The 25,009-nt window shown below is 35.4% G+C and overlaps 1 protein-coding gene and 1 pseudogene across 1 annotated transcript; one reads left to right on the plus strand and one right to left on the minus strand.

Annotated features, from left to right (window-relative positions):
• The window catches only part of LOC100598119, a 406,136-nt pseudogene that overhangs the window by 215,846 nt on the left and 165,281 nt on the right, over nucleotides 1-25,009 (minus strand).
• On the plus strand, nucleotides 736-16,790 carry LOC105738256 (UDP-glucuronosyltransferase 2B4-like). The gene is made up of 5 exons (XM_030818953.1): nucleotides 736-879; nucleotides 7,890-8,021; nucleotides 12,687-12,774; nucleotides 13,951-14,170; nucleotides 16,514-16,790. The coding sequence occupies exons 1-5, from the start codon at nucleotides 757-759 to the stop codon at nucleotides 16,788-16,790; spliced, it is 840 nt and encodes a 279-aa protein (XP_030674813.1). The 5' UTR covers nucleotides 736-756.

A 25,009-nucleotide genomic window follows, 5' to 3' on the forward strand; every position in this document is an offset into this window, starting at 1 on the left:
TGTTTCTATTCTCCTTCACTAAAGGTTTGGAAACCATTCATTTTAAGGCCAATCATCTTGTTGAAGTGTGAACATTAGGTTGTAACTGTGTAGTTTTTTTGAAACTATGCATCTTTATTTAAAATATGAGCCAAATTAAGGTTGAACACAAACTTCTATTTTAATAAGTTCTCAAAATTTTCTAGCTGTAATTTGCAAATATACTTACAAACTAATATTATTAAGATCTTAGCATGAATCAAAAGCAGTAGTAGGTACAAGGATTTCAGCCATAATTTCAAAATAATCAATAGTTCACTTGAAGAAGACTAGATAAATGAATTGTGGAAATTGGATTATTTCTAAGAAAATTGTTTTTGTGGTAGAGTAGAATTCATTGATAATGGAGCTCCAAGAGTGGCTTATATGTGTATCTGCTACTATGAAGGCTTAAAAAATAAAGAAATGGAGATTAATCCTCCTTGGCTTATTTCTGATTGTGAATATACTGATGTGACATAAAGGATGTATTTTTCCCTCATGATTCTCTCACCACTTTGTCTTTCTTGTAAATACCCATGGGCAAAATATATAATACATAAAAATTAAACTATGCCTATATATGAAACATGTATATATATTTCAAAGCACAAACACTTTGCCTACATTTTTGCCTACATTATTCTAACTTCTTTTGGAAGATTACCTAATTATCTTGTGTCACCTACTTTTCTTTCTTTTTTCAAATCAGGAAGACCCACTACATTATTCCAGACAATGGCAAAAGCTGAAATATGGCTTATTCGAAACTACTGGGATTTTCAGTTTCCTCACCCAGTCTTACCAAATGTTGAGTTCGTTGGAGGACTCCACTGCAAGCCTGCCAAACCCCTACCTAAGGTAAACTACTACTGTTTGTTTTGTCTGCTTTGCATTTTCAGTGCCAATGGTTCTATATTCATTCAGAGTGTTTGATTTATACTGGAAGAAAGATGGGTAGTAGGAAGGTAATGCAGATACCAATTAAAAACTCACGTACATGTTGATACTATCACAAGTTTGTGAATCTCATCATTATTACGGATAAAGAGGCACACTAAAGAGACTCCAAATAGGGTTGGTAAATTAAAGCTTTGATTATGCAACATGTAAGAAGGTACTGGCCATTCATTCAAAGAATATTTATAAAGAGATTAGCACACACCACAGGCAAGGGTGTCGGACACAGTTTCTGTCTCAACACAAATTACATTCTACTTTGAAAGATAGAATATATGCAAGTAATAAAAACTGTGTAAAAACTATTATCTCCAGAGAAAAACCAATGCTAAGGAAACCTCCAGTATAGATAATAGAGAGTATCCTGGAGTCACCAATATTAATAATTTAGAGGAGAGCTGAACAATATGCAGGAATAGGTGAAAGAATGAGGGAGAGAAAAAAAAAAACAAAAGAAAAGCGGGTAAAGTGTTCAGGACAGTTCTCAAGACTCAAAGTTTAGTTTGGCAAGGGAGATACTGAGTAAGAATCAGATGATGCTGACAGGCAAGATAAGAGCCAGATACTCCTTAGGAACTGAAATATTTGTTAAGCACATTTAGGAACTACTAAAAAGAGTTAAGAAAAGAAAATATGTGATGAGATTATATTTAAAAAAAGATTCCAAGATGTTCAATAGATTAAATTGCAGAAGGGCCAGACTGGAAAGATCCGACCATTCAGAAAATTTTATATGAATTCAGGTAGCAGATGATGGAAAAGTGAACTAGAAAGTGGATAGAAATAATTATGCCTACTTTTGCAGTAATACTACTAACTTCATGCTGTGTTGTGTGGAAAAAATTAATACAATTAAAACACTTAAAATGTCTCTGGCATACAGTTAGTGATTCAGAAATGTCATTAATTTTGCAATTATGGCTATTTTTGTTATTACAATACTACTAATTAACATGTGTAAGTCACTTGAGATATCATTCCTCGTTTAATGGAAACTAATTATTCAGTATTTCAAGATTGCATTCTCTAACAAAGTCCTACCTGTCTTCTATATCACAGCTACCTTGTGGACTTGATTAAAAGAAGACATATCAGTTCTGACAGTAAGATGAGCAAGCTGAAATTGTAAAATTCTACCACAAGTGATAAGGATCTTCACCAGTATTCTAACTTATAAGAAAATAATTCCTTAACAATATAAATGTGTGATTCTAATAATGTTTGAAGCAAGACCCAGTGTTCACTTGATTTTATTCAAACGTTTACATCATTCTGCATTGAGATTCCAGAGGTTTACATCTTAGCATAGACATACCCTATTAGAGCAGGTGTTTTCTGCCTTAAGACAAGCAACCCAGTAAACCTTCCTGGGGTGACTTGTGTCTCAACATCATAGCTGCTTGATAGAGAAGCACAGAAAAAATGAACAACGCATGTATAATAAATACCAAATAATTTCTAACACTCGTATCTGAATAGTGCCCTCAGTTTACAATAACAAAAGAATTCTGTCATCATAGAACATTATATTCTTTATGAAGAAACATAAGAACCTCATATATTTTAAATTGATATCACAGTTCTAAGAAATAGGTAGAAAGTAAACATTCTTTATTACATTATTATGTAATCTCTTGAGAGATCATTTTTGTCTACCTCCTTATTAGCAGCAACATGATACTGATATTTTATTCCATGGTTAAAATTTAATATCTATGTTGAATGCAAATTTTATGGGCTTTGTATGGTAAATTTCTAAAAAGACAAAAGCTGAGATGAGACTAATGGAAATTCTGTCCCACCCTATCCTACTCTTGAAAGATTTCCCCACTCACATTAAGGGAAACTGACAGTGCCAGTAGGAGGGTAAGAAAATAGGAGGCGTAGAAGGACAAGAAAAAGGATGACTAGTAGTGCAATAGTGTTAATTACTAATACTAGCTGTTGTTAATTACTAATACTAGCTGTTGTTATTAACTTGAAGAAAGCTTTGAATGCAAGTCAGTGGTTGTGAAACCCATTTTCTAATTGTTTATTATGTAAAATAATGGTAAACCCAAGTTTCTTTCTATTCAATTAAATATTAGATTCTCAGATAATTTATGTATATTTTAAGAGAAAAGGACACTTGTCAAATGTATCAAGTGTTAAAAATGCATCTAGCCGTCGGTTTTACAATATATTTACATGAAATCATACAGAGAGAAGAAAAACAAGATATCCATCTTTAATATTTATGGAAAATATTCATAAGAAAAACATTGCAAGTAATCAAACATCTTAAATGAAGGAATAATTAAAAACCTAGTTGCATACTGTAGCATTATAACTTTATCAATAAAATAGTCAATTACAGTCAGCTATAATACAAGTAAAGTGAGATAGAAAATTATAAATATTACAAGATGACACTTTTTTTGTAGGAGGAAAAGTATATACAATAAGAACAAAATTGTCTAAATAAATGTCACAAGTGTACATTGAGCTATAAAAATAGAACAAAAGCCATAATGAAAACTACATAGTTTACCATGATAATATCTCTAGACAGAAATTTTATAAAAAACACTTATTTTCTTTTTAGAACTTTTAATACTTTTATAAAATTCCTTACATAAATAGTATTTTTTTAAGTTGTCACAGAAAGGGAAGCAATTAGTCCACATCAATAATGAATCTGTAAACAGTGGTTATATTAGTTTAACACTGGGTGGATGAAGAAGGCTCTGAGCATCAAACCACTGAGACAAAACACTGAACATAAGTTACATCGAATGGAGCTACAGGTAACTGCAATCACACATAATACCTGGCTATGCCATGTATTACCTGGAATAGTACTACAACGACTGTGACATCATTAACACTAATGTCTTAAGATTAAAACTCATGTTTTTAAAAATACTCAGCCATATGTGGTCTGCAAATAAACATTTGGAATTTTTTTCTTTGTTTTGTAAAGAACACTTAAGAGAAAGTTTTACCCTAATGATTATATCTGAAATCAATTAACTTTAAAAATTGGCATAGATTGGGGAACACGAGTCAGAATGATTCTCAATAAATTCCAGCCAAGTACATCTTCACTAAGATTTTTTTTTTATTATTATTATACTTCAGGTTTTAGGGTACATGTGCACAATCTGCAGGTTTGTTACATACGTATCCACGTGCCATGTTGATTTCCTGCACCCATTAACTCATCATTTAGCATTAGGTATATCTCCTAATGCTGTCCCTCCCCGCTCCCCCAACCCCACAACAGTCCCCGGAGTGTGATGTTCCCCTTCCTGTGTCCATGAGTTCTCATTGTTCAATTCCCACCTATGAGTGAGAACATGCGGTGTTTGGTTTTTTGTCCTTGCGATAGTTTACTGAGAATGATGTTTTCCAGTTTCATCCATGTCCCTACAAAGGACATGAACTCATCATTTTTTATGGCTGCATAGTATTCCGTGGTGTATATGTGCCACATTTTCTTAATCCAGTCTATTATTGTTGGACATTTGGGTTGGTTCCAACTGTTTGCTATTGTGAATAGTGCCGCAATAAACATACGTGTGCATGTGTCTTTATAGCAGCATGATTTATAGTCCTTTGGGTATATACCCAGTAATGGGATGGCTGGGTCAAATGGTATTTCTAGTTCTAGATCCCGGAGGAATCACCACACTGTCTTCCACAATGGTTGAACTAGTTTACAGTCCCACCAACAGTGTAAAAGTGTTCCTATTTCTCCACATCCTCTCCAGCACCTGTTTCCTGATTTTTTAATGATGGCCATTCTAACTGGTGTGAGATGGTATCTCACTGTGGTTTTGATTTGCATTTCTCTGATGGCCAGTGATGATGAGCATTTCTTCATGTGTTTTTTGGCTGCATAAATGTCTTCTTTTGAGAAGTGTCTGTTCATGTCCTTTGCCCACTTTTTGATGGGGTTGTTTGTTTTTTTCTTGTAAATTTGTTGGAGTTCATTGTAGATTCTGGATATTAGCCCTTTGTCAGATGTGTAAGTTGCAAAAATTTTCTCCCATTCTGTAGGTTGCCTGTTCACTCTGATGGTAGTTTCTTTTGCTGTGCAGAAGCTCTTTAGTTTAATTAGATCCCATTTGTCAATTTTGGCTTTTGTTGCCATTGCTTTTGGTGTTTTAGACATGAAGTCCTTGCCCACGCCTATGTCCTGAATGGTATTGCCTAGGTTTTCTTGTAGGATTTTAATGGTTTTAGGTCTCACATATAAGTCTTTAATCCATCTTGAATTAATTTTTGTATAAGGTGTAAGGAAGGGATCTAGTTTCAGCTTTCTACATATGGCTAGCCAGTTTTCCCAGCACCATTTATTAAATAGGGAATCCTTTCCCCATTGCTTGTTTTTGTCAGGTTTGTCAAAGATCGGATAGTTGTAGATACGTGGCATCATTTCTGAGGGCTCTGTTCTGTTCCATTGATCTATGTCTCTGTTGTGGTACCAGTACCATGCTGTTTTGGTTACTGTAGCCTTGTAGTATAGTTTGAAGTCAGGTAGCGTGATGCCTCCAGCTTTGTTCTTTTGGCTTAGGATTGACTTGGCAATGTGGGCTCTTTTTTGGGTCCATATGAACTTTAAAGTATTTTTTTCCAATTCTGTGAAGAAAGTCATTGGTAGCTTGATGGGGATGGCATTCAATCTATAAATTACCTTGGGCAGTATGGCCATTTTCACAATATTGATTCTTCCAACCCATGAGCATGGAATGTTCTTCCATTTGTTTGTATCCTCTTTTATTTCACTGAGCAGTGGTTTGTAGTTCTCCTTGAAGAGGTCCTTCACATCCTTTGTAAGTTGGATTCCTAGGTATTTTATTCTCTTTGAAGCAATTGTGAATGGGAGTTCACTCATGATTTGGCTCTCTGTTTGTCTGTGATTGGTGTACAAGAATGCTTGTGATTTTTGTACATTGATTTTGTATCCTGAGACTTTGCTGAAGTTGCTAATCAGCTTAAGGGGATTTTAGGCTGAGACAATGGGGTTTTCTAGATATACAATCATGTCATCTGCAAACAGGGACAATTTGACTTCCTCTTTTCCTAATTGAATACCCTTTATTTCCTTCTCCTGCCTGATTGCTCTGGCCAGAACTTCCAGCACTATGTTGAATAGGAGCGGTGAGAGACGGCATCCCTGTCTTGTGCCAGTTTTCAGAGGGAATGCTTCCAGTTTTGGCCCATTTAGTATGATATTGGCTGTGGGTTTGTCGTATATAGCTCTTATTATTTTGAGATACGTCCCATCAATACCTAATTGATTGAGAGTTTTTAGCATGAAGGGTTGTTGAATTTTGTCAAAGGCCTTTTCTGCATCTATTGAGAAAATCATGTGGTTTTTGTCTTTGGTTCTGTTTATAGGCTGGATTACATTTATTGATTTGCGTATGTTGAACCAGCCTTGCATCCCAGGGATGAAGCCCACTTGATTATGGTGGATAAGCTTTTTGATGTGATGCTGGATTCGGTTTGCCAGTATATTATTGAGGATTTTTGCATCAATGTTCATCAAGGATATTGGTCTGAAATTCTCTTTTTTGGTTATGTCTCTGCCAGGCTTTGGTATCAGGACGATGCTGGCTTCATAAAATGTGTTAGGGAGGATTCCCTCTTTTTCTATCAATTGGAATAGTTTCAGAAGGAATGGTACCAGTTCCTCCTTGTACCTCAGGTAGAATTCGGCTGTGAATCCATCAGGTCCTGGAGTCTTTTTCGTTGGTAAGCTATTGATTATTGCCACAATTTCAGAACCTGTTATTGGTCTATTCGGAGATTCAACTTCTTCCTGGTTTAGCCTTGGGAGGGTATATTTGTCAAGGAATTTATCCATTTCTTCTAGATTTTCTAGTTTATTTGCATAGAGGTGTTTGTAGTATTCTCTGATGGTAGATTGTATTTCTGTGGGATTGGTGGTGATATCCCCTCACTAAGATTTTTATGTAGTGTGAGTGAGCTACTCAAGAGGGTGACCAAATCTCCTCTGCAGAAAGGCCTGGCAGTCTCTTGCATTCTCGTGCAAGTGCTACTGCCTCTGAGACACAACAAAGTGATGATGAGAGCTCCTCCATGCAGTTATAAATGGCACATCAATTTAACAGTGTGATTTCAGGGCAATAGGTGCTCCACCTACACAATAACCTGAAAAATACGATCATTCAACTATTTAACTATATACTGTACAATTCTGTATTATAAATGAGACTCTTAGAATTTATTCATAGAAATTCCAAACCACAATAGCAGACTCCAGAATGTCAGTGATTTTTAAGCACCACATTTTACAGTTACTGTTTTTTCTTTTTTGGAAAAAGACTGGAAAACTCTGACAAACATTAAGTGAAGTGTAAAAGATTATAGAGTAAGATAAATGTAGATTTACATAATCCCAGCTGTGAGGAACTTTTCCTTAGTGCTTGTTGTCAGAGAAGTCAACCACTAATGACTTCCAACTAAAATAATTCTACAGAAAACCTGCCAAAAATAAGCATATGTGATTTAGCAGAACAACAACATAGCATTAAAGCCAAGTGGTGCCACTTTAAAGAGCCTATATTAGTAATTATGATACTATAAATGAAGAGTTTTGGTACTTCCCCAAATACTATGTAATAGCTCTATTTCATTTCTTTCTTTCACACACACACACACACACACACAAACATGCATACACACGCATATTTCCACAAATACCCTTAACAGAGGCAACCTATCTCACATTATACATCTTGCAAAAAAAAAACTGAGTAATTGAGTCAGTGAAAAAACATCCTTTACTCCAATAATTCCTGATAATAGTTGATTTTCTCTTTTCAGTTTTTATACCAATTCTTCCACAGTGCTTGCTGTGCTGATAATCTATTATGATGGAACACATTCTTTTTTCACAGGAAATTGAAGAGTTTGTCCAAAGCTCTGGAGAAAATGGTGTTGTGGTGTTTTCTCTGGGGTCAATGGTCAGTAACATGTCAGAAGAAAGGGCCAATGTAATTGCAACAGCCCTTGCCCAGATCCCACAAAAGGTAAGATGAAATGTCTTAAAGTTGTGAAAAACTACTGAAAGAGGCTATTAAAATTTGTAAAGAATCCAATTGTGGAAACTTCCTGCCTATAAATTTAGCTGCTGGAAAGCACTAATTATCTCAGATATTAATTCAAAATCAAAAATATATATGGAAGATGCTAAAGTAATACAGAGGGTGTTATTCACTGGTAATTAATTTGGCATTAATATCGTGATCAGGAATAAATATAATTAAGAGTTGCAGGTAAAGTTTTGGTATCATCATGATATTGGGGTCAGGTAAGAGCTATCATCAAATTCTGCCCCTGTGATTTGATCCTTTTGTTTAAGAATTCCGGAGGGCACTGTACACCCTACAGATGTTAGAAAACATTACATTTTAGTGAGTAACTTCACTAGCACAATAACAATAGCAGGGATTTCAAAAAGGCTGACATGCATCCTGCAGTATGGTGTTTCCATGTTACCCAGCCTCATGTACTTTCTGTGCCTTTTGGAGTAGGCCTATTTGAGTGATATTCAGGGAAAGTGATATTCAGAGAAAGGACGGCCTAGGCTGTCAGACAACTAATATAAGGACCCACACAGCCAGGCCGATTTGGAGAATGAGAAAAAGCAGCCTGCCTTGCTGGACTGGGCCCAGCTAATGTCTGAAGTAAGAAGATGAAATAGAAAGGGTGGAGATGGATCCTGCTCTGAGGGTGGACCCTGTGTAGTATAAAATGTGGCCCCACAAGGACGCTGTACTATGAGATTAACAATTCCTCCCAGTGGAGGCAGCAGAATGAAATATAGGAAGGATTCAAGCAGAAGGAAGCCAGGCAGGGGAACAGGTTCAGATGCCCCCTCCATAGAACGTAGTAGGAACATATTTTCTTTTATATCGAATAAAATGTGTGTTTGTCAATTACTTTTTAGTTCCCTGTCTGAGATAGTCTTCTTGTAACGACCTATGCTAATATTTTGCCAAAAACTCAAAGTTACTTTAACACTGATGTAACAAAGAGAACTTAAACACTGTAAATTATTTTTGATATAAGGATTCCCTGGGGGTTCCAAAATTAGTAACATAAACATAAAAATATCTTGGCTGTAGCAGAACATATAAATCACTGTTGTCAAAATTTTGTAGCCCACTAAGTGTTAGCAATCAGTTGACCAAAATTCAGCAAAATACAATTTTGAATTTATTCAAGAGTTGTATTTTTACTTATGGTACCAATAGGTTCCTCATTTCTATGCTGAAAAAATATCCAAAATTAGCAATACTGAGAATACTTTAAATTTGTGTCAAAAATTGTCACTTGAAATTTTTCTTGGAAGTAGTGCTTAATAATTTGTAATTTCCAAGAAGTTATACATGCTACCTTTGCAGCATTAATTGATCTCTTCCAGGTGGCTTATTTCATAGACTTGCATTTTTGTCAATCAAAGACATCAAACTCTTTTAAAACAACTTATAGACAAGTAGATATAAGTGAACTACTTCCTATATTGTTCAAAAAAATGAATAAATTAATATTAAATTTGGTAGATGAAAACTCATACAATACATAACACAAAATAAGCATGTAGGTCATTAGTAAATTGTGTGCTTTTTCACACTAGAATTATGACTACCTAAAATTTGTATTGCATATAATTATTAAAAATTTTTATGTTTTTAAAATTAAATTTTATTTGTTAACTTTTTTATTTTTTTTTATATTTTATTTTATTATTATACTTTAGGTTTCAGGGTACATGTGTACAATGTGCAGGTTTGTTACATATGTATCCATGTGCCATGTTGGTTTGCTGCACCCATTAACTCGTCATTTAGCATTAGGTATATCTCCTAATGCTGTCCCTCCACCCTCCCCACACCCCACAACAGGCCCCGGAGTGTGATGTTCCCCTTCCTGTGTCCATGAGTTCTCATTGTTCAATTCCCACCTATGAGTGAGAACATGCAGTGTTTGGTTTTTTGTCCTTGTGAAAGTTTACTGAGAATGGTGTTTTCCAGTTTCATCCATGTCCCTACAAAGGACATGAACTCATCATTTTTTATGGCTGCATAGTATTCCATGGTGTATATGTGCCACATTTTCTTAATCCAGTGTATTGTTGTTGGACATTTGGTTTGGTTCCAAGTCTTTGCTATTGTGACTAGTGCCGCAATAAACATACGTGTGCATGTGTCTTTATAGCAGCATGATTTATAGTCCTTTGGGTATATACCCAGTAATGGGATGGCTGGGTCAAATGGTATTTCTAGTTCTAGATCCCTGAGGAATCGCCACACTGACTTCCACAATGGTGGAACTAGTTTATGGTCCCACCAACAGTGTAAAAGTGTTCTTATTTCTCCACATCCTCTCCAGCACCTGTTGTTTCCTGACTTTTTAACGATGGCCATTCTAACTGGTGTAAGCTGGTATCTCATTGTGGTTTTGATTTGCATTTCTCTGATGGCCAGTGATGATGAGCAATTTTTCATGTGTTTTTTGGCTGCATAAATGTCTTCTTTTGAGAAGTGTCTGTTCATGTCCTTTGCCCACTTTTTGATGGGGTTGTTTGTTTTTTTCTTGTAAATTTGTTGGAGTTTATTGTAGATTCTGGATATTAGCCCTTAGTCAGATGAGTAGGTTGCAAAAATTTTCTCCCATTCTGTAGGTTGCCTGTTCACTCTGATGGTAGTTTCTTTTGCTGTGCAGAAGCTCTTTAGTTTAATTAGATCCCATTTGTCAATTTTGGCTTTTGTTGCCATTGCTTTTGGTGTTTAGACATGAAGTCCTTGCCCACGCCTATGTCCTGAATGGTATTGCCTAGGTTTTCTTGTAGGATTTGAAAGGTTTTAGGTCTAACATTTAAGTCTTTAATCCATCTTGAATTAATTTTTGTATAAGGTGTAAGGAAGGGATCCAGTTTCAGCTTTCTACATATGGCTAGCCAGTTTTCCCAGCACCATTTATTAAGTAGGGAATCCTTTCCCCATTTCTTGTTTTTGTCAGGTTTGTCAAAGATCAGATAGTTGTAGATATGCGGCATCATTTCTGAGGGCTCTGTTCTGTTCCATTGATCTATGTCTCTGTTGTGGTACCAGTACCATGCCGTTTTGGTTACTGTAGCCTTGTAGTATAGTTTGAAGTCAGGTAACGTGATGCCTCCAGCTTTGTTCTTTTGGCTTAGGATTGACTTGGTGATGTGGGCTCTTTTTTGGTTCCATATGAACTTTAAAGTAGTTTTTTCCAATTCTGTGAAGAAAGTCATTGGTAACTTGATGGAGACGGCATTGAATCTATAAATTACCTTGGGCAGTATGGCCATTTTCATGATATTGATTCTTCCAACCCATGAGCATGGAATGTTCTTCCATTTGTTTGTATCCTCTTTTATTTCATTGAGCAGTGGTTTGTAATTCTCCTTGAAGAGGTCCTTCACATCCCCTGTAAGTTGGATCCCTAGGTATTTTATTCTCTTTGAAGCAATTGTGAATGGGAGTTCACTCATGATTTGGCTCTCTGTCTGTGATTGGTGTACAAGAATGCTTGTGATTTTTGTACATTGATTTTGTATCCTGAGACTTTGCTGAAGTTGCTAATCAGCTTAAGGAGATTTTGGGCTGAGACAATGGGGTTTTCTAGATATACAATCATGTCATTAATTTCAGGGTAAATGAGGAGGTTTGTTACATAGGCAAACTTATGTCTTGGGGGTTTGTTGTACAGACTGTTTCATCATGCAGGTAGTAAGACTAGTACCCTTTAGTTATTTTTCCTGATCCTTTCTCTCCTCTCAACCCTCACACTCCAGTAAGCCCCAATTTATGTTGTTCCTCTCTGTATGTTCATGTGTTCTCATCTTTTAGCTTCCACTTATAAGTGAGGGCATGTGGTATTTGGATTTCTGTTCCTGTGTTTGTTTGCTAAGGATAATGGACTGCAGCACACTTATGTTCCTGCAAAAGACATGATCTTGTTCTTTTTTATGGCTACATAATATTTCACCATGTAGATATACCACATTTTCTTTATCCAGTCCATCACTGATGGGCATTTAGATTGATTTCATGTCTTTGCTAGGATGAATAGTGCTGTAATGAACATATGTGTGCATGTTCTAATTTATAGTCCTTTGGATACATAACCAGTAATGGGATTGCTGGGTTGAATGGTATTTCTGCCTCTAGGATTTTGAGGAATCGCCATGCTGTCTTCCACAATGGTTGAACTTACTCTCCCTCCAACAGAGTATAAACATTTCTTTTTCTATACAACATCACAAGCATCTGTTATTTTTTGAGTTTTTAATAATGGCCATTCTGACTGGTGTGAGATGGTATCTGTTTGTGGTTTTGGCCAGTGATGTTAAGCTTTTTTCCATATAGAGGTTTGCCACATATAGGTTTTCTTTTGAAAAGTGTAACTATTTTTTAAATACTTGAACTTTTCATTGATAATCTTATTTGTCTAAGCTACTATTTTGAAAAATCATAATTTCCTTATGTACCTAACTCATTATAAAATTAAGGAAATGAAATGTGAGTATTCCATTTACATCTGTCTAAGTAGTTCTTGTTACTTAACATCATTTGTTCTCATTGTTAATCTCTTTAGCATTCTAACATTCTATAACTTTTGAGTTCCTCTCATGGAATAAGATATTTTCTTCACTGTAACAGGTTCTGTGGAGATTTGATGGCAATAAACCAGATACCTTAGGACTCAATACTCAGCTTTACAAGTGGATACCCCAGAACGATCTTCTTGGTAAGCCTTTGGAGAACAAATATTGAACATATTAGTAACAGATTATTAAAGTGTTAATAGTCATATTGAAACAAGTCTAGTGAACATTTGTTATGCAAAAACTTAAAAATAAAATGAAACTTCTATATATGTATTTTCCAGTCCTAGGGTGAAAAGAATAAACAACAATTGTTGGCATTTTATGATATGCACCCACATTCTTTATGATCAGAGTATCTTTATTTCAGGTGTTATTACCTCTCACAGAATTGTTCTAGCACTTCCTGGGTGTCTTCCTTTCTCATATTTCTACTAATTTACACCTATTCTTTCTTCTTCTGTAGGGTTATTTCAAATGTCACTAAAAGTAACAGCTCTTCTGCTATCACCAGGGACACTGCATTTTCTGTAGGATTAAGTACCTAATCTTAACCAAAAAGTGATGACACATTTCATAATGAAATGTGACCTGTCTTTCCTCAATTCTAGCACCACCAACACCTCACTGCCTGCTGCTTTGCACACCCCACATATCCCACTGCATGACCGTACTTAAGAGAACACATTCTGGCTGGGCACAGTGTCTCACGCCTGTAATCCTAGCACTTTGGGAGGCTGATGTGGGTGGATTGACTGAGCTCAGGAGCTCGAGACCATCCTGGGCAATATGGTGAAACTCCATCTCTATTAAAATACAGAAAATTAACTAGGCATGGCTGTTTGCCCCTGTAGTCCCAGCTACTCAGAAGGCTGAGTAGGAGAATTCCCTGAATCCGGGAGGTGGAGATTGCAGTGAGCCGAGATTGCACCACTGCACTCCAGCCTGGGCGACAGAGGGAGACTCCGTCTCCATTAAAAAAACAAAAAACAAAAAAAACAAGAACATATTCTTACGTGCCCATCCCTTTTCTGTGCTTTTTTCTTTTTTGCACATTATATTTCCTTATCTAAATTGCACTTTTTTGTTAGTTCAACTGGTAATCTTGTATTAATTTTTTCAGTCTGAAGTTAAACACACCACATAGCCTTCATTTACATCTCCAGCAGAAGTAGGTGCTCCTTCTTCTGAAGTCTGAAAAGCAACTTGAATTCAGTTCAGTGTGTTATCTAGGAAACACTGTCACATTCAGATTCTTCTATTGTGCATTTCTCATTTTATTCCTATGAATAATTTTGCTAAAATTCATCAAATCCTAGGTCATCCAAAAACCAGAGCTTTTATAACTCATGGTGGAGCCAATGGCGTCTACGAGGCGATCTACCATGGAATCCCTATGGTGGGCGTTCCATTGTTTGCAGATCAACCTGATAACATTGCACACATGAAGGCCAAGGGTGCAGCTGTTAGTTTGGACTTCAATACAATGTCAAGTACAGACTTACTCAATGCACTGAAGACAGTAATTAATGATCCTTTGTGAGTATAACTTTTTTTTTACTCGGTGGTATTTATAGTTTCTCTTGTCAATAGTGAGTATGACTTTTATCCTTTTTATAAGAGACTGATTTTGAAAGAATTTAAATGATTTAAACAATCTGAAATCTGCTTTTATTTTTGAGTGGTTATTTAAAAATTTTATTTGAACCACATACATTTAATGAATAACCAATTATTAAAATAATTTTCTACACAAAAATAATTTTAAAGTGATGTAGATAAGAAGATATTTTAAAATAAATTCGACATAATCAATCCATGGTAGGAAGGAAAGATAAAGTTGAAGTAATATAATAAAATATTTTAATTCAATATCTAAAATGTCTCAAAGTATATCTGTTTTCTTACTGAAAAATTTATTTTTATTATCATTATTGTAACAGACTCGATAATTAAATTTAATTTCTATAGTATAAAACCCACCTACTTAAAGTATAAAATACAAATGTATTAGTATGCTTACAGTCATGAAGCCATCACCATTATATAATTTTAGAACATTTTTATCAACATAAAAGTAACCATAATGGTACAGAAATCACTTCCCATGACCCCTTAGCCCTAGGCTAACACCAATTTGTTTTCCTTCTCTATGATTATTCTCTCTACATATTTCATATAAATTGAATGATACAATTTATGACGTTGTGTAAATTACTTCTTTTACCAAGTACAATTTTTGTTGTTTTTATGGTTTTTAACTTTATTTATGTTGTGTGTATTAACATTTCATTTCTTTTTACAGCAATATATTTTATAATATGGGTATGCCATATTTTATTTGTCTCTATATGATCTGAGAGACAGGTAAATTGGTACCTTCACTTGAAAATAATGTTTAAGATGATCTTACCTTTTAGAGCTGTTTCACTTAGTGTATGTACATTTATTTTATGTGTTTTATACTTAAATGTGTATTTTAGAAGACGTATAATGTATTTTAAGATTCTAGGCATCAAATAATTTCAAAGTAAGCACAAAAAAATAGAGGAAATCCTAGGGGTTCTATCATAGTGTGGCCAGGGAAAGCCTCTCTTATCGGTAACATTTAGAGGGTTGCCTCAAAAAGAGATAGAATCATGCCTTGGGTTGTTGCAAGAAAGAATACTCCAAGCGTGGGTAGAGGGGACACAATGTATAAGGTGCTGAGATGGGAGCTTAAAGAAAAACATAAGGCCAATGTCCCTAGACCTAGAGTGCATGGCAGTGTTTGGAGAAGAGCTTGCCAGTGTCTGATAAAGGAGGATCCTGAGGACCAAATAACAGAGTCAGATTTTATTTTGATATGATGACAAGTCAGGCAAAAGTCTTAATCAGGGCAGTGTCATAATCTGACTTTTATTTCAAAAATAATGATTCTGGCTACTGGGTGGGAAACAGTAGGGCACAAAAGATCAGAATAGGAGCAGAGCTCGTGGCTATGAGGCATTTCACCCACATGGCACAATTTGTCTCTAGAAACTTAAAGATGATAATTCTCAAATTGCATTTTAACTATATATCTTTCACCACTTAAAATGGTTCATGATGCTGAGCATGATTTTATATGCCTGTTTGAGACCTAGAGGAGTGTAACTGTATATTTCATAACACAAAGAATAAATGCTTAAGCAATGGGTACCCTTTTCTTCATAATGTGATTATTTCACATTGCAGCCTGTATCAAAATATCTCATTTACCTCATAAATATACACACCTACTATGTACTCACAACAACTAAAAATAAAAAAAATAAAAAAATAAAATTGCTCATATATTCTCTGCATCAAATAATTAACTTTCTCACCTGAACTTCCATTTTTACTTTAAAAATATTTGTCACTTATGAGATCCAATTTAAAAGCCAAACGTTCTATGATGACTCAAATTAAAATACACAAATTCTATGTCAATTCTATTACATTTACTTTGAATCATATGACACTTTAAAAACCTTTCATGGACTTGATATGCTCAGGCAAATTAACTTACTTTTTTTTTTGAGAGGAGGTCTCACTCTGTCACCAGGCTGGAGTGCAGTGGTGCGATCTTGGCTCACTGTAACCTCCTGGGTTCAAGAGATTCTCTTGCCTCAGCCTCAGCCTCCCAAGTAGCTGGTACTACAGGCATGTGCCACCATGCCTGGGGAATTTTATTTTATTTTTTTTTTGTATTTTTACTAGAGACGGGGTTTCGCCGTGTTAGCCAGGATGGTTTTGATCTCTTGACCTCGTGATCTGCCTGTCTCGGCTTCCCAAAGTACTGGGATTACCATTGTGAGCCTCCGCGTGCGGCCAAATTAACTTACTTTCAATGTTGATACCTTTATATTTATCATTTAGATATAAAGAGAATGCTATGAAATTATCAAGAATTCATCATGATCAACCAGTGAAGCCTCTGGATCGAGCAGTCTTCTGGATTGAGTTTGTCATGCGCCATAAAGGAGCCAAACACCTTCGGGTTGCAGCCCGCGACCTCACCTGGTTCCAGTACCACTCTTTGGATGTGATTGGGCTCCTGCTGGCCTGTGTGGCAACTGTGATATTCATCATCACAAAATGTCTGTTTTGTGTCTGGAAGTTTGTTAGAACAGGCAAGAAGGGAAAAAGAGATTAATTACGTCTGAGGCTGGAAGCTGAGAAACCTGATAAATGAGACTCCTTCAGTTTATTACAAAAAGAAGAGGTTGTGATACAAGATTCCTTTCTTCTTTTGACAAAACATCTTTCAAAACTTGCCTTGTCAAGTCAAAATTTGGTTTTTAGAGATTTAGTACCTGTTAAACCATTAGAAATATTTCATGTCAAGGAGGAAAACATTAGGGAAAACAAAAATTATATAAAGCCATATGAACTTATATTGAAATTGAGCTCATATTGAAATTTATTGTTCTAATTCACAGTTTACATGAAAAAAATTTACTGAGCTTAACTACAGGTTACACATTGTACATGGACACAAGAACATTAAGAAGTCCACTGATGGTATCAATACTGTTTTGCATATACTCAGCATACTTTGGATTCATTTCATGCAGGATTGTGTTGTTTTAATTGTCACTGAGGAAACTATTAAATAATCAAATTGTATAAAAAGTCTCTCTCTTCCTCTTGATGTTTTGAGATAAGTAGCGCTGCTTGGCTTTTATTGTGCCTCCAGCTTCAGTGTCACTTTTTTTCCTAAAAGGTATGATAAAATTGCTTACCATTTTAGAGCTTCAGTCATTTCCCAGTGGGAAGTATGTGGAATTAGAAATAAAGCAACTCCTACCTGGTTTCTACTACAAAATGAACTAATTTTACAATATGTTTGGTTTTTTGAGCCTATTCTATTTTTCTGGTCATTTAAAAATATTCCTCCTTTTCTTATTCTTTCTTTTTTTAGTTATTTCAATAGTTTTTCGGCGACAGTTAGTTTTTGGTTACATGGATAAGCTCTTTAGTGGTGATTTTGCAGATTTTGGTGCATCAATTACTCACTATATCCAATGTGTAGTGTTTTATTCCTCACCTCCCTCCTGCCCTTCCCTCTGATTTCCGAGAGTCCATTATATCATTCTTATGCCTTTGTGTCCTAATAGCTTAGGTCCCACTTATAAGTGAGAACATACATTGTTTGGTTTTATATTCCTGAATTACTTCACTTAGAATAATGGTCTCCAACTCCATCCAGGTTTATTTTGTCCCTTTTGAGGCTGAGTAGTATTTATATATATATTCCCCCAATGGGTGGATAAAGTAAATGTGATATATATATAATATATATATACACACACACATATATACACATATATATATACATATATATGTGTATGTATGTGTATACAAACACACACACACACACACACACACATATATATATATATATATATATCACATTTTCTTTATCCACCCATTGGTTGATGGGAATCTAGGCTGGTTCCACAGTTTTGCAATTGTGAATTGTGCTGCTATAAACATGTATGTGTATGGGTCTTTTTCATATAATGACTTATTTTCCTCTGGATAGACGTCCAACAACATAATTGCTGGATCAAATGGCAGTTCTACTTTTAGTTATTGTTTGCCATAGTGGTTGTACTAGTTTGCATTCCCACCAGCAGTGTAAATGTGTTCCCTTATTACTACCATGCCAACTTCTATTATTTTTGGATTTTTAAACTATAGCCATTTGCCATTTGTATATCTTCTTTTGAAAATTGTCTATTCATGTCCTTAGGCCACATTTTGAGGGATTATTAGTTTTTCTCTTGCTGATTTGTTTAAGTCCTTGTAGATTGTGGATATTAGTCTTTTGTGGGATGTGTAGTTTTTGAAGATTTTCTCTAACTCTGTGAGTTGTCTGTTTACTTTGCTGATTATCTCTTTTGCTGTTCAGAAGCTTTTTAGTATAATTAAGTTCCATCTATTTATCTTTGCTTTTGTTGCCTTTGCTTTTGGGTTCTTGGTCGTGAAGTCTTTGCTTAAGCCAATGTCTAGAAGAGTTTTTATGATGTTATCTTCTACAATTTTTATACTTCCGGGTCTTAGATTTAATTATTTGTTTCATCTTGAGTTGATCCTTGTATAAGGTGAGAGATGACTATCCAGTTTCTTTCTTCTACATGTGTCTTGCCAATTATCCCAGCACTATTTGTTGAATAGGTTGTCCTTTCCCCACTTTATGTTTTTGTTTGCTTTGTCAAAGACTAGTTGGCAATAAGTATTTAGTTTTATTTCTGAATTCTCTATTCTGTTTCATTGGTCTACATGCCTGTTTGTATACCAGTACCCTGCTGTTTTGTTAACTACAGCCTTGTAGTATAGTTTGAAGTCGGGTAATGTGACACCTCCAGATGTTTTTTTCTTAGCCTTGCTTTGGCTATGTGGACATCAAAACTGAGAATCAAATCAAAACCTCAACCCCTATTACAACATCTGCAATAATAATAATAATAAAATAAAATACTTAGAAATATACCTAACCAAGAAGGTGAAAGCTCTCCACAAGGAAGACCACAAAACTCTTCTGAAATAAAACTTAGATGATGCAAACAAATGTAAACACATCCTGTGTTTGTTGATGGCTTGAATAAATATTGTGAAAATGACCACACTGCCAAATGCAATCTATAAATTCAATGCATTTTCCATTAAAATACCATCATCTTTATTCGCAGAAATAAAAAAAAAATTAATTTCATATGGGTTCTATTCTCATTTTTGACCTTTAATGACAACTGTAAGTTCTTAATTTTTGGTTGTGATAATATAGGAATTTCATCATAAAGGGATTAAGTGTATTGTTAATCTTACTAAACATACATGTATATATACATGTCCATTTATTTTAAAACAAGACACTGCATTCACTATTAGTTACCTAATAGATATGTGGTGAAATTCAACGTGTTTATTGAAGACAGTTTGAAATAATAATTATTATTCCACATACTATACTTCAAATAATCATATCTAATTTTTCTCTTTTTCCAATGGGCTTTTGATCCATTTCTTCTCTAAATATAAAATAGAAACATGAAATCCTTTAGCATGACAAAAAGTGTACAAAGTATACAATGAGTTTATAAATTATGTGGAAAATAGCTAAATCAAGCCATAAACCTTCTTTAATGTACACATCAGGGAAGCACTTTATGATAAAAGAGGTCCAGGTGGACAGAAACCTAGTTGTCTTTGTTGGTAAGAAGTCTTACTATTTACTAATTATCACACAAGTATTCTCCAGCCTAAGGAATGATTTAAATATAAATATTACATATATATATATCACTACATATGTATATATATTTATATATGTATATATAAATCACACACACACACACACACACACACACACACACACACACACACAGTATAACATTGATGCCAGAGAAATTATAGGAAGAGTTTATAACAGAATATTTCATACAAATCATCCAGGAACTGATACATATATAAAGAAACACAGAGTTAACATAGTGCCAAAGGTTAATAATGTTGTTTTATCATGCTTATAAACCTGTTTATTTACATTAAACCTATCTTACAACACATGTGACAACAGATTGGTATCCATTGTTTAGTGACAACTACAAAACAACAACCAAAAAAGACAAACTAATATAAAAGTTGATGAAAGTATGAATAGGTAATTCAAAGTAAAAATGGCAAATAACATATAAAAGATGTTAAAGTTACTGATGCTCAAATAAATAGAAATAATGCCAATAAATTATTGCTATAAAAACCCCAAATAGAAGAGTCAGCATAACATGGTGGTTAAGAGCTGGCACTCTGAATTCAGGTCACCTTGATTCAAATCTCTGAGAAACCACTACATAATGATATGGGTTGAACAAGGTATTTAAACCTTATTTGTCTCGGCTTTTTCACCAATGAATTGGCATTGGTGGTCACAGTATTATCTATGTCATGGGGTTGCTGAAAGAAGTAATTCACTAATATTGCAAAACACTAGAAATAATTTTCTATACATCAAAATAAAATATGCACTCTTACAATTAAACAAATCAAAAAATTTCCACAACTATTTTACTGTTCATAAAATTGCACAGTACAGGCCGGGCACAGTGGCTCACACCTGTAATCCCAGCCCTTTGGGAGGCCAAGGTAGGTGGATCACGAGGTCAAGAGATCAAGACCATCCTGGCCAACATGGTGAAACCCCATCTCTACTAAAAACACAAAAACTAGCTAGGCATGGTGGAGTGTGTCTGTAGTCCCAGCTACTTGGGAGGCTGAGGCAGGAGAATCCCTTGAACCCAGGGAGGAAGAGGTTGAAGTGAGCTAAGATTACGCCACTGCACTGCACTCCAGCCTGGCAACAGAGCAGCACTCTGTCTCAAAAAAAAAAAAAAATGCATGGTATAGATCAAAAACATGATATGTTTGTAATGTAAATAATAAAAATGACATAATTTATTATTTACTATTTCAAATGGGGGTTAAATTTATAGCATAAAGCAAGGGCTAACAAACGATGGGCTTTTGGTCAAATCTGGCCAACCACTTGAGTTTTTTTTTTTAAATAATTGATTAAAAATTTGTATGCGACAAAATTAAACACTTTAACCATTTAATGTGTACAATCCATTGGCATTTAATACATTTGCAATATTTTGCCACTACCACCACTGTCTAGATCCCAAGTATTTTTTCACTTCAAAAGGCAGCTTTATACCCATTAGACAGTCATCTTGCATTCTCCCATCCTCCATCTCCTGCAAACTGGCATTATCTGTTGGCATCATTCTATAGCCTAGTAGATAATATTTTTTTAAAAGGCAAATAAGTATGTAACTGCAACAAAGTGTTTTATTTTACCTTATTTTTTCATCTCCTATTTGTTCATAAATGAAAATTCTGTGATGTATTAGAATTAGTTTTAATTTCCTAATTGCTCTGTTATTAAATATATTCAGCAGTGTTGTGATTTATATTGTTATAATTTCTGTCCAATTTTGCATTGAAGTCTGTCTTATGAGAATTGCAGTAAATCAAGACCCTGGAAAGCTCTGATGAAGGTGAGGAAGTGAGATTCAGATGTGTGTGTTAGATAAAACACAATGAAATGAAAAAGCAAAACCAAAATGCATAAAATAGAAGAAATGTATTACTCACAGTTCCTAGAGATATTAAAGATAATGACAGAAAACTGACAGAAAGTTCAGAAGTGGCAGAGAGCTCAACCAGCTGCCTGGAAGTGGTAGAGAGAATCCCTGTGCAAGGGGATGTGGGGGTGCTTTTCTTAAGGTCTATGGGCATTATTACCTAGCCTTGACTGCAGGATTTTTGGAGTGGCTATCTTAAGAAAACACACATGAAGAGGGAGAATTATTATTTGATTCTGGTATTGATCATTAGGTTATCTCATGGTAATCAGCTCTGTGGTATGTTGCATTTCTGGGTCAGTGGGATGAGAAACAAGTGGACTCTGTCAAAAACAACTACATGAGGAAGCGAAGTTTTCACAAGATCCAAAAGTGACAGGCTATGACTAGGTCTTAAAAAACTCATGTTAAGCATAAAAATGGATGCTGAGGCAGTACCTATAGTCAACAAATGTATGACAAGAAGGTAGAAAAGGGATTCATCCAGCAGGACCCAGGCGACAGCCCAAATTCAGTGAGTGCTCAAACTGTGAAAATGGGAAAGGGAGATCATCTGCCTTTGAACACACATCCTTACTGGGAAACATAAAGTTTCAGACCACAGGAGATGAGTGGTCTGAACTCAGCCTGAGCTGAGTCAATTAGAATGCTGAGTGAAACACGCGTACAGGAAGCAGCGGGAAAAGCCCTGTGGATTATCTGGGTTTCCAGGAAGTCATTTCTGTCTTTGTGGACTCTCTGAGTTTCTGGGGAAGCCATTTCTGTCTTGTTTCACAAGGGTCCTTGGGGAGGGCTGCCAGAGGAACTGGGAAAAGACCACAGGGAGAAGGAAACCTCCAGCTGAACTTTGCATCAGTTCCAACAGAATGCAAAGTTTCCTGGTCAGAACTCCAGAGAGTGTGTGAATTGGTGTGTAGACTCAACAGGTGGGGAGGTGTGAAAGCCCTGCTTGCTTTCTCACCTGGGAGGCTGGTAGCCTGGAGCAAGTTCTCAGCCCTGCTCGCCCATTGACTGGAAATAAACTTGGTGCTGTGGGTAAGCGCATGGTGGAAGTGAGACCGGTCTATTGGGTTGCATGGGTGCTGGGTAAGGCCTGTAACTGCCAGCTTTCTCCTGACAACCTGCATGACACAGCAGAGGCAGCCATAATCCTTGCGAGATTATAACTCTATTTACCTGGGAACCACACACCCATCCCCCACAGCAGCTACTACATTAAGGGAACACTCTATGGGACAAAAGAATCTGAACAGCAGCCCTGAGCCCCAGATCTTCCATCTGACATAGTCTACCCAAAAGAGAAGAAGCCAGATAAACAATTCTGGTAATATGACAAAACAAAGTCCTTTCCCACCCCCAAAAATCACACTAGCTCACCAGCAATGGATATAAACCAAAAAGAAATTCCACTTGCTGTATTAGTGTGGCCTGGAAGTGAGACACGAAGTTAAAGGAGATTATTTTGGAGGTTTAAAATTTAATGACTGCCCTGCAGGGTTTCACACCTGCATGGGGCCTGTAGCTTCTTTGTTTTGGCAAATTTTTCCCTTTCGGAACAGGAGCATTGATGCAATGGATGCACTTTAATGACATCTTGAAATCAACTAACTTGTTTCTAATTTTGCATGCTCATAAGTGGAAGGGCCTTACTTTGTCTTAGATGAGACTTTGGACTGTTGACTTTTGACTTAATGCTGAAATGAGTTAAGATTGGGGATTATTTAGAAGGGATAATGGTATTTTGCAATAAGGGAAGAACATGAGATTTGGGAGGGGACAGGGGCAGAATATTATGGGTTGGATTTTTGTTCCCACCCAAAATGCATGTCAAATTGAAGGAGGGGCCTGGTGGGAGGTGACTGGATCATGGGAGCTGATTTCTCCCTTGCTGATCCCATGATAGTGAATAAGCTCTCATGAGATATAACGGTTTAAAACTGTGTGGCTGTTACCCTTTCACTCCCACTCTCCTGACACCATGAGAAGATGGTTCTAGTTTCTCCTTTGCCTTCCGTCATGATTGTAAGTTTCCTGCAGCCTCCCAGTCATGCTTCCTGTTAAGCCTGCACTACTGTGAGTCAATTAAACCTTTTTCCTTCATAAATTATATAGTCTCAATTAGTTCTTTATAGCAGTGTCAAAGCAGACTAATACAAAGAGTATCTACCAAACAAAGGTTAATAGCACACGTAATAGAAAAAGCCTAAATGATTTTTTTTTTCTAAGGTAAAGAGCAGGAGAAAGAAGTCAACTCTCTTCACTTTTATTCAAAGTTGATTTGGAGTTTTTGGCAAGGCCATTAGGCAAAAACATAAAATAAATCAAATCCATATCGGAAGGGAAGATAATAAAACTATCTTTATTAATATATGGCGTAATCTTATATAGAGAACATCTTAATGGATCCACTATAAAAAGATTTGCTCAAAAAAAACAGCAAAATTTTCAGGACAGTAGATCAATTATACAAATTACTTGTATTTCCACATAAATGAAATAACTATTCTGTATGATATTAAAAATAAAATTTTACATAAAATACCATCAGAAAAAAATAAAATAATACGAATAAGTTCAACAAAAGAAATACAAAATGTAAACTGTGAAAATAACTAAAAATTGTGGAAAGAAATTAAAGATCTAAATGAATGAAAACACATCTCATATTCCTGATTTGAAAAACAATATAGTAGCATTGCCTTTGTTTACCAAAGTGATACATAGATTGAACCTCTCAAGACTTCAGTTGGTTTCTTAGCATACACTGACAAGCTGATTCTAAAATTCACATAGATATATGAGAAACCTAATATAACCAACACAAAACCTTGGTAAAAAAGAACAAAGCTAGAAAACCTATAACACATCTGCAGTAATCAAGATAGTATGGTACAGGTATACAGTGAGACATATGCACCATTTGAATAGACTTTAGAATCCAGAGATACAGCCACACATAGGGTCAACTGATTTTTGACAAGAATGTCATTGTATAGACAATGATGAAAGTATAGCCTCTTTAACAAATGCCAATGAGCAAACTGATTATTTACATGCAACAGAATGAAACTGAACTTCTTCCCTCAAACCATATACAAAAATGAACTCAAACTAGATCAAAACCTAAATGTAAGAGCTAGAATTATAAAAATTTTAGGAGAAAGAATATGAGTATAACTTTGTAACCTTGTATGTGTCAAGGTTTTTAGATATGACAACAAAA

Source organism: Nomascus leucogenys, chromosome 9 (assembly GCF_006542625.1).
Source record: "Nomascus leucogenys isolate Asia chromosome 9, Asia_NLE_v1, whole genome shotgun sequence".
Taxonomy (NCBI): domain Eukaryota; kingdom Metazoa; phylum Chordata; class Mammalia; order Primates; family Hylobatidae; genus Nomascus; species Nomascus leucogenys.

What these genes read in the sequence shown, in the direction of transcription:
- LOC105738256 (XM_030818953.1), top strand. Translation starts at nt 757, where the DNA reads ATGGCAAAAGCTGAAATATGGCTTATTCGAAACTACTGGGATTTTCAG. An exon ending in CTGCCAAACCCCTACCTAAG is followed by an intron (nt 880 to 7,889) that starts GTAAACTACTAC and finishes CTTTTTTCACAG; the next exon opens with GAAATTGAAGAGTTTGTCCA. An exon ending in TTGCCCAGATCCCACAAAAG is followed by an intron (nt 8,022 to 12,686) that starts GTAAGATGAAAT and finishes TCACTGTAACAG; the next exon opens with GTTCTGTGGAGATTTGATGG.